The sequence below is a fragment of the Mytilus trossulus genome, unplaced genomic scaffold, assembly GCF_036588685.1.
Source record: "Mytilus trossulus isolate FHL-02 unplaced genomic scaffold, PNRI_Mtr1.1.1.hap1 h1tg000463l__unscaffolded, whole genome shotgun sequence".
Lineage (NCBI taxonomy): Eukaryota > Metazoa > Mollusca > Bivalvia > Mytilida > Mytilidae > Mytilus > Mytilus trossulus.
Genome location: NW_026963372.1, coordinates 385,244 through 395,680, shown reverse-complemented (window position 1 = coordinate 395,680; position 10,437 = coordinate 385,244). Strand labels below are relative to the sequence as shown.

The following is a 10,437-nucleotide window of genomic DNA, read 5'->3' as shown; positions in this document are numbered from 1 at the left end:
AAAGCAAAGCACCATTACAATCCACAATCATGATATTTTGTTTGGCTTCATCTCGTATTACATTTTATAAAAAAAAAAATATAGGTTTTTCTAATGAACATTCCTTAAAATTTCTAATATTTCTATAAGTTGTATTCTCCTTAAATTTAAAAAAAAGGTAAAAAAAAGAGGTAATAACCAGAGAAAAAAAATCGTCTTTTCTTATGACAGTATTCTAGTATTTTCCATTTAGATTGAGTAAATGTATTAAATGCATATTTTTTTTATGTTGAATGAACGTAATGCGTGCATAAGGTCCCAAGGGGGAGATAGAGATGTCAGACGTTCGAATTTTTCTGCATTGTTGATACTGGTGTGTATGGATGCTAGATTGAGAACTGGTCAGCCACGAATATTTCATTTAATATAAATGTATTTACAAAGATTATTTGGAAAATTGTTACTGATTTGAGTCTTAATATACGGAAGTGATTATACAGTTTGAATTTATATACTGCAATTTTTCTTCTTCTTGCAATTGTATAAGGATAAAACACATACACCATTTTGATAAAATTTGGGAAATTTTCTTTTTGGGGGCGGGATGTTATGTATATGTATTGTAAGGTCGTCTGTGTTTTGTAGTTAAGTCGTGAGAGTTGTGGTCCTTTGTATGATGTGATGTTATCTGTCTCTTTTTTGAAATAAACGTGCTATGGAAATAGATGTGTTTTTATTGCTCTTAAGCAAATATAACTTTAGCGGCATGGGGAGGCAAGTATATGTCCCCCCATGTACGTAATACAAGATAATAACCAAAAAATGCACACAATTTCATTAAAATTACTATTTCAGGGGCACTGAACAAATTTCAGGGCAGATAGATCTGATGAACATTTTTACCCCCATGACAGATTGACTTACATTGTTTTAGTTTCAGAGATAAAGCCAAAAATTTTATGTTACTCGATCCTATGTTCTATGTTTAACCATGGCGGCCATGTTGTTTGCAGGCGGGGTCGTCGGACACAATATTTTAAAAATGAATATCCAAATGATGATTGCGGCCAATATTGGTTAAAGTGGCCCAGTAGTTTCAGAGGTTAATAATTTTTCTATAAACGTTCGACGGACGACGGACGACAAGTGATGAAAACAACTCACTTGGCCCATTGGTCCATTGTCGTCATTAAACAATAAATCACATATTTTTTTCGCTTACATAGAAGGACTTACATAATTTGCATTCATGTCTCAATATTTGTATATTTCATAAATCAAAGCACTGTCTACTGAACTTCTAAAATCCTCGGAGACTATTATTCTTTCAGTAACTGTATCGACCCAATGTCAAATAGTACTAACACTATAGAAACCGTGCAGCCGGGAAACCGGCGAAAACTGAACAGATAAAAAATGAGTGTTATCTACTGAAACTGAGAATATACAACAAAAAGGGTACTACAAAAACACATTATTTTCTTTTCATATTTATTATATTGTATTATAAAAAAGACTGTATTGACACAACTTCTTAAACATTTAATGGATATAATAGACGAAATGATACAATGAAAATTTGCATACTATTATTATTATTAACTTGATATTTAAAATACTTAACATAAAAAATATACCTATACTAGTATATATCTTATGATTCGTGTGTTTGAAAACAGAGCGTTAAATTATTGAATTTGAAAAGTAAGACTATTTATGGCTTTGCAGTATATTTGTACCCTACAATACATAATATTATTATTATTATCTAAAACGTTGATGAGATATGTCACTATGGAATGTGTATGATGTTCCTAACTAATTTAAATGATCACATTTTGTGTTTTTTGCTTTTTTAAAATTTCATAAATAGTTTTATATTTGCCTATTTCGGTGTTTGCATAGTCAATAAAAATGGTATTCTCTAATTACTATATTTGGTATACACGCATCTAGTTACATACGTGGGAAAATTGTGAGAAGAGTAAGCGGAAGTTCCTAGAATGGAATTTAAATCTGAATTTAGATTGAAATCTATAAGGAACCGACAGAAAAAAACAGAAAACAATAACAACAAAGTAACCCTCGGTCACAGCGATGGTGCAAAAAAGGTTTTCATAGAAACTTTTCAACCGAAAATGCTCTGCATGATCACAAAACGTCTTGTGTTACCATAACCCAAAGAAAGCATCATTGAATTGACTAACCTTTTTCAGAACTTACTCCTAAATACCAATTCGTTGAGAACATATATTTGACTTACCAAAATGCATATCAGTGTACTATTACAATCAGTACATGTTTATGAATGTGCCGAATCAGTAATTGTTTGGATTATCATAACTGTCATGTATACTCTAAACGGATGGTATAATGTTGTCCATGTACTTACTAGTTAAACGTGATGTTTTGTCTATGCATATAATTCAGCATTAACTATTCTATGATATTAAGGAACAAGAATGTGTCCAAAGAACACGGATGCCCCACTCGCACTATCATTTTCCATGTTAAGTGGACCGTGAAATTGGGATAAAAATATAATTTGGAATTAAAATTAGAAAGATCATATCATAAAGAACATGTGTATTAAATTTCAAGTTGATTGGACTTTAACTTCATCAATAACTACCTTGACCAAACTGAACTTGAACTTGAAGCGGGACAGACACGGAAGAACGGACGGACAAATGAACGGGCGAACGAACGGACGGACGGACGATCGAACGAACGAACGGATGCACAGACAAGAAAACTTGATGCCCCTCTACTATCGTAGTTGGGGCATACAAATTTAACGATGATAAATTCATTCAGAATAAGTAAATTTATTTCAATGAAAATGACAACTTTTTATTGGAATTGAGCTATGACGGCTTAAAACGGTTACCTTAAAACAATCTAATAAATCTAGATTAAACATAAGAAATGTCTTCCAACAAGATATTATTTTGGTTGTATGTATACTTATAGTTGTGACTCGGACGGTACCAATCACGTTATACAGTATTGCATACATAAAAAAAATAGTAAATTCAACTCGTATTTTTGAAGACTTAGTCTTTATATTTGCTGTTTTTGTTTTGTTCGTTTGCTATCTCATTCATTGGTCAATATATCCCACGTTCACTACCACCAAAGATCTAAACATACCGTATCCATTGAGCTCCTCTTCAACGTGGTACAAGATATTCGGTGACCAGTGAAGGTTTGATAAACAATTCATACAGTTTAAACAAAAACCTTGCCAGTTTATGAGGGGCATAGGTCAAGACCATTTAATCAATTATTGTCATAAAAAGTTAAATCATGGCGTAGTATTTGCGATAGGAAAATGCTAAAAATAAACCGTAGAGTGTGTACGTTGATTCAGTATTCAAACTTATCCGTTGAAAGCAATAGTTTGTGCTATATATAGCAGGGAATTAATGTTTGTCATTCTCCCTTCGCTAGATAAGTGCGAGAGTTAAGTATATACTTCTTGACATTTATTTTTTTTAGTTGTTTAGTTGCGTACTATTGTTGTTGGCACACAGTACTTATATTAAACAAGATGTGACACTGTGTCATACCGTAACGTATAAGAAGTATTTGGCCAAGGTTACACATTACATACTGACATCTGTCAAGTTAGAAAAGAGCGTCCATGTTTTTACCTATATCCTTGATTTTTACATTTGAACCGGGGTAACATACTACAAATATTAAATATAGTTCCAATGGATTGAAGAAGCATGATGTGGTATGAGTGTCAATGAGACAATTAACTCTCCATCCAAGTCACAATTTGTAAAAGTAACTCCATAAAACCATGACTTTATGAATTATGACATCTGTTGATTTGCATGCGACCCGAACAAGAATATCTAGCGTCAAATCAAACATCGCTTTTGTTTTTGTTAAGAATGTCCTTTACTTTTTCTTAAAGAAATATACCCTCATATATTTTTGTTTTAAGAAAACTCAAAATTTGCCAAATATCAGACCGTATTAAGGAAATTTTTATGATCAGATAATGTGTTAGTTAGTCATATTATTAAAAACAATCAAACGGTATTCTTGTATAAGATATCGGCTTAGACTTAGGAGATAACTGTATTGTATTTTTAGACTTCATAATTGTACTTATATATGAAAATAAGATGATGTGGTATGGTTGTCAATGAGACAACTCTACACAAGAAACCAAAATGACACAGAAATAAAAAATATAGGTCACCGTAACGAACGGCCTTTCGAATTGAATTGATGAGCAAATCCAACACCGCATAGTAACTCGTTCTTCATGCGACATCAAATTCAACGTCCCCAATGTTATCGGACATGTTGTTGCGAATTCATACATCATGCGCAGCCAAACAAACACTAAACTTGTAACAAATACACCGTAAATTGAGTAACTAAATAAAACTGGTCTTACCTAAAATTGTAAACAGTGATCTATATCAAAGATTTCATTTTGCTTACACAGTGATTTCTTTCAACTTCAAACGTCAACAAACAAACAAAAAGCAAAATAAAGTGATTCAACCCGAAATAATTCTGGTAAAGAGTGCTTACATAGTATTTCCTAGCGGACAGAATACTCAGTAGAAATTCGAGTTTTAATAAGTATTTCGATAAACATTAGTGACCCCCCATTAGTGATCTTTAAAAAACAGTGCTACGGTATTACACATTTGTATAGAGTTGTTATTGATTCAAAACCTTCATTGCAGAGGAAGCTCAATATTTTTTTGTAAAAAATATTGTTTGGTCTTGTACAAAATAAGACATACTGTAATATTATCCGTCTTATAGTCCCAACTTTAGCAAATGTTATATTATCGGTCATTGTTATGTTACATATCTTAGCGGTTTTTATACTATTTTTCAGATAGTATTTCTCGCCTTGTACGAGACTACAACGAGAATTTGTCCTTAGTGATAAAATGGCGGATAAACAACATTTTTTACACTTTCATCAAATTAGGTTACACTGAAGTCTTTACACATGCAACAATGTTTTATTGATTAACATTCTAAACAGTAGGTCTTTTGTGAAAGAAACTAATTGAAATACTCTTATGTTTTGGTACAGTTTGTGTGCATAATGAATGGAAGATTGAAGAGCATTACATTTTTTTTTATTTATAAGAAGGACCACAATATTTACCATTCTTTTAGTTTTGACACGCATATAACTTGTAATATATGAAAAAGGCGTAGTTACTCTAAAACCAACCCTATCCCTCAAACCTAATCCTAGCCTAGCACATCTTCTAACATAACCATAGCCATAGTTGAATCCTAAAGCATCATGAAACCTTAAATAAAAAAAAAGGCCTGTGTTTGAACTTCAGCCAGGACTAGGTTCAGGAAAAAGCTGTAAGGATAATTACATAATCTATCTAACAGTGAATGTCCTAACCTTTATAGTTGGTCTCATTGGGGTCTAAACGTGACGCGGGATTGCCGATATTTTGTAAGCGTGACATGTGAAAGCCATATTATTGTGTCATGAAAACAGGAAATGAGGTCTTGCGATACCTGGGAAATGACCAAAAAATGAGAATGCTTACTTACATAGTGTAAGCGGGATATGGGAATCGGACAAAACCGTAAGCGGGATCCGGGATCAGAGCCCCCCAATGAAACCCCCTTTATAGAACTGTACTAAACTATCCTTTTCTGGAATCCTTACCATGCTTACCCTAACCTGGCCTTTTACTTTAAGGGTCCCTCTCCTTAAGAGTTAAGTGGCATTCATGGTTATGGTTAGGTTAGGGATGTTTTAGGTTAGGGTTAGGGCTAATGTTATTTTTAGATATGGGTTAGGGTAAGGTTTGAGGTTAAAAATAGTTTAGTATAGCTTCTTATGGGTTTGGACCCCTAAAGTAAAAGAGGGTAATCATAAATGAACCATATTGCCCTATTTTAAGATAAACAGAGGACACAGACACAACTGTAATAGAAAAAATTAAATTATGAGACTAGTGAAACAAAACCTTATGAATCCTATACTGTAAGTAACTATATAATAAGTTACATGTACTATATAAATAAAGGAAACCCGGCTCCTTTATGATGTTTTACAAAGAATTGCGAAATGGAACAAAACATGGGTTTAAGGTATACACCTTATCGCTATTCCTGGCTGACCGGAGAATTTGGCATGCTTGAACTTTTGACTTTTTTGACATCATACAACAATCATTTTTCCATTGTGGCATCAGATATTTTGTATTATGATGTCAAAATTTTACTGGAACCTGTGTGATGTCCAATAATGGCGATATAAAGGTATATTAGCCGTCATGTTCATCATGTTGATGTCTCACACATATTTTGAAGAAAGAACAGCCCTAAGAAGAGTTGAAAGAATGAAATCTTTAGCTTTTATCATTGGACCGACTTCATTATACTAAACAAATCTCATTTATATCCTACAGGTTAAAGTACAACAGCCCAACATGACGTCCTCTTTAACTCGTTTCATTAACAACTTCTCTGAAGAAGTTGAGAGTGAAGGAAACCTCAGCAAGAACATCCTCCTCCTCAGAGAAAGAGCCAGAACAGAGGAGAAACAGAAGGCTGTAAATTACTGGAAACTTTTACGTAACACCATTCGTAAGGCAACACAAGCTGCTGTGGAATCAGATGTTAAACAAGTCAATATTTCACATGGAATGCACCACCATAGAAAAATTAATCACCAGACAAAATTAAAATGTGTTATCTTCATAAAAGAAAGAAAGGTAAGTTTAAAGCACAGGTACATTATTAGTTTTTATGATTAAATTTCACATTATTCTCTGTGGGAGCTTATAGAATCTTCATACCATTAATTCGGTTGAATTTCAATTATTCAAAGTTTTATTTAAAATCTTTATTCAATAAATTTGATACATATATATACATCTGAATTAATTTTATAATAGAATTTGTTATAAATATGTAGTTATAAAAAATAATACATCATAATTTCAGAGAAAGAGTGCCATAACATGTTTTGATATCCAAAGGTGCTACTGGAAAATATTGTGGAGAAAACTGGCAAAATAATTAAAATTAAACTTTATATTTCATACCATAATACTAGTAGTTCATTATCATTTACCAAAATATATGCTTACATTTCTCACTGATTATATCTTTATAGTTCATAAATGTAGATATCAGTGGTACAATATTATTAAAAATGTTTTTAAATATAATACTACGCTCTCTTCCTGTACAGGAGTACTTGACTACTGATGGTAAAGTGGTAGAAATGTTTTTAGAGGATGGACGTCGTAAACCAGATAAGAACATGTTTGCCCCTGAGGAACCAATGGATAATATAATGTACTGTAGAGAGACTAAACAGTTCGTTGGATGGAAGAAAGGAGAGGATGAATTATTTGTAAGTGGTTATTCTGTAGTACAAGAATTGATTAAACGTCTCATAAAAACCAACATAGACACTATCTTTATACATAGTATTATCATTTATACTCCTTACATCACCAAAATGTTTTCATTTACGTTTTTTTTAATACAGGGGAAACAAGTACATTTATATTTTATTTTTTAGTTGATGAATGATGAGTTTGAGATTATTTCACAAGCCAGAGTACCCTCAAAGATAGATTTGGCCACTTACAACAACAGTACAGGGGAGATAATCACATTCAGTCCAGGATTTTGTGTGGTATATATTTATGAAATAATTAGTATAAGTTTTATATGCTTTTCTTTTTCTGTTTATCTTCTGCACCAGAATCTCTAGGCAATTTGGTTCAGAATATCAATTGTGAAGGAAAAAGCCTACATTAGCCTAAAATTGTTTTTTATGTTTCATGTTGTGACCATTTAAACAATCAACTTTCATCCAAACCTGTTTATTTCTAATTTAGAACCAGTAAAAGATAACTAAGAAAATCTGCCAGCTCACTAATTATGTTTGATATTGCTTGGAAACTCAGTTTTGTAATTGATTAAATTCTTTTTTTAAATGGAAATTTTAATTGCATTGTCTTGTTATTTTAGAGTTGGGCATTCCGGTATGGAGCCAGACATCTTATACCGAGGAAAATGACTAAGACAAGATTTAAAGAGGACAAAGAAACTAGAAAATATATTCCCTTCAAACATATGATACTGGAAGATACAGCCAGTAGAGCACAGAAGTGTTATGTCTCATATGTTAATAGTGTTGTGGTAAGTTATTTGCCAGTAGAGCACAGAAGTGTTATGTCTCGTATGTTAATAGTGTTGTGGTAAGTTATTTGCCAGTAGAGCACAGAAGTGTTATGTCTCATATGTTAATAGTGTTGTGGTAAGTTATTTGCCAATAGAGCACAGAAGTGTTATGTCTCGTATGTTAATAGTGTTGTGGTAAGTTATTTGCCAGTAGAGCACAGAAGTGTTATGTCTCATATGTTAATAGTGTTGTGGTAAGTTATTTGCCAGTAGAGCACAGAAGTGTTATGTCTCATATGTTAATAGTGTTGTGGTAAGTTATTTGCCAGTAGAGCACAGAAGTGTTATGCCTCATATGTTAATTGTGTTGTGGTAAGTTATTATCCCTAGATTATAAAATATCAATATTTACCCAAAAGAAATCTTTTTGCTTGGACACCTGCCTTCCTCATGTTTTTTTTCTCTTAATTTAAAGTAATGTAAGTATACCAAATAAGCTGAAATAACTAGCACAACCCATTACTTGTATTGTATTCTTTGAAATGAATATAATCCTAAATAGGGTGTCAATAATATAGGTTCATATGAAATAAATTTCTTTTTTCTCAGAAACTTAAAAAAAGAGGGGTGAAAGATCCCAGAAAAACATTCAAACTCATAAATAAAAAATACACTGACAACACCATGGCTAAAAATGAAAAGGAAAAACAGACAAATAATAGTACAGAAGAAACATCATAAAGACTGAGCAACACAATTTCTACCAAAAACTAATGGGAGATCTCAGAGTGCTCCGGAAGGGTAAGCAGATCCTGTTCTACATATGGCACCCATCATGTTGCTCATGTTGTTAAACCTGGTAAATAAGTCTCCAACTTTACAATATTGTGAGTATCAAGGCTAAGTATGTATAGCATATGAACAAAAAAACATATGGAGTATATCTATGTCAATAAGATAGCTACACGTTGTCTGTGTCATTGCATTTGCACTGTTAAATTACCGGCAACAACTCTTCAACTACAGTACTTTTATTCCTGAATTACTACTTATCAATTATCAAATGTATAAAACTTTCATTTTCTTTTCAGATATTCAATGTGTTTGAAGGTAAAGAAGTTGACCAAAGACTCCATCTACATGAAAGAGAAATATCAGCTTTAACATACTTCAATCCTCTAAAATATCTGATAACAGCTGCTATTGATGGGTCAAGTAAGTTTGTTTTACTCTAAAATTGAAAATGGAAATGGGACATGTGTTAACAAGACAACAACCCAACTAAAGAGCAGACAACAGCCGAAGGCCACCAATAGGTCTTCAATGCAGTGAGAAACACCCATACCTGGAGGTGTGGTTCTGCTGACCCCTAAACAAAAATGTATACTAGTTCAGTGATAATGGACGTCATACTAAATTCTGAAATATACTCAAGAAACTAAAACTTAAACTCATACAAGACTAACAAATAACAAAGGCCAGAGGCTCCTGACTTGAGACATGCACAAAAATGCAGCAGGGTAAACATGTTTTTTCAGATCTTTCACAGCACAAAATCTAGCAAGCTCTTGAAGAATAATTGTATTCTTAAATCCAATAATCTAAGTAAAAACACAATTTTGAAATTATGTAAATACTAAAATTGCAACAGAAACTTAAGTTTACTTATACCCTTTTAGGGAAATACTGAACTAAAACCAATGAAAAAAAATACCATATTAAAACACATGGAATTTAGATATCTCTCTGGTGAAGTATTGATATATTACATAAATCCTTTTATTTTGTTATAGTAAAAGTATGGGACAGTAAAGAATGGTTTCTACAGATGGTATTTGTAGGTCATACTCAGTCAGTCACATCATTAGCAGTTTACCCAGAAGGCCCTGCAATCATGTCTTCCAGTAAAGATAAGACTGTACGTGTCTGGAACTTAGATTCCTGTGATGAAATGGACAGGTAATTTATAATTTTCAGTGATAAATCTATAAAAAAATGATATTTAAATTTACACTTATGAATGACAGCTCTGATTCAAAGATTCACATGCACTAGTTTAAATCATAAAACATGAAAGTGAAACAACTATAAGTAGAATAATGTGGATTCATTTATTTTCGTCAGTACCATTTTTTCCTGGATTCAGGAAATTTTATATTTGATTTTCTGCTTTTTCCAAAGTTTGCATACATGTACATTCTTATTGAAAATCTGTAATTTGTTTGACAGTAAAATTTATGGTTCTCGGGTGACCATGGAATTCACGAAAAAAAAATTGGTTTCCCATGAATAATT

General features: G+C 32.4%; 1 protein-coding gene across 4 annotated transcripts in view; it reads left to right on the top strand.

The window, feature by feature from the left end:
* The first annotated feature begins 4,864 nt into the window (after positions 1-4,864).
* Positions 4,865-10,437, top strand: part of LOC134702452 (WD repeat-containing protein 97-like) — a 31,988-nt gene continuing 26,415 nt past the window's right edge. For all 4 annotated transcript variants that reach the window (XM_063563356.1, XM_063563355.1, XM_063563354.1 and 1 more), the window contains exons 1-7: positions 4,865-5,007; positions 6,411-6,716; positions 7,199-7,363; positions 7,535-7,651; positions 7,990-8,160; positions 9,234-9,357; positions 9,936-10,101. In XM_063563356.1, coding sequence (XP_063419426.1) covers positions 6,432-6,716; positions 7,199-7,363; positions 7,535-7,651; positions 7,990-8,160; positions 9,234-9,357; positions 9,936-10,101 — 1,028 coding nt within the window. In that variant the 5' untranslated portion in view covers positions 4,865-5,007; positions 6,411-6,431. The remainder of the gene's footprint in view (positions 5,008-6,410; positions 6,717-7,198; positions 7,364-7,534; positions 7,652-7,989; positions 8,161-9,233; positions 9,358-9,935; positions 10,102-10,437) is intronic.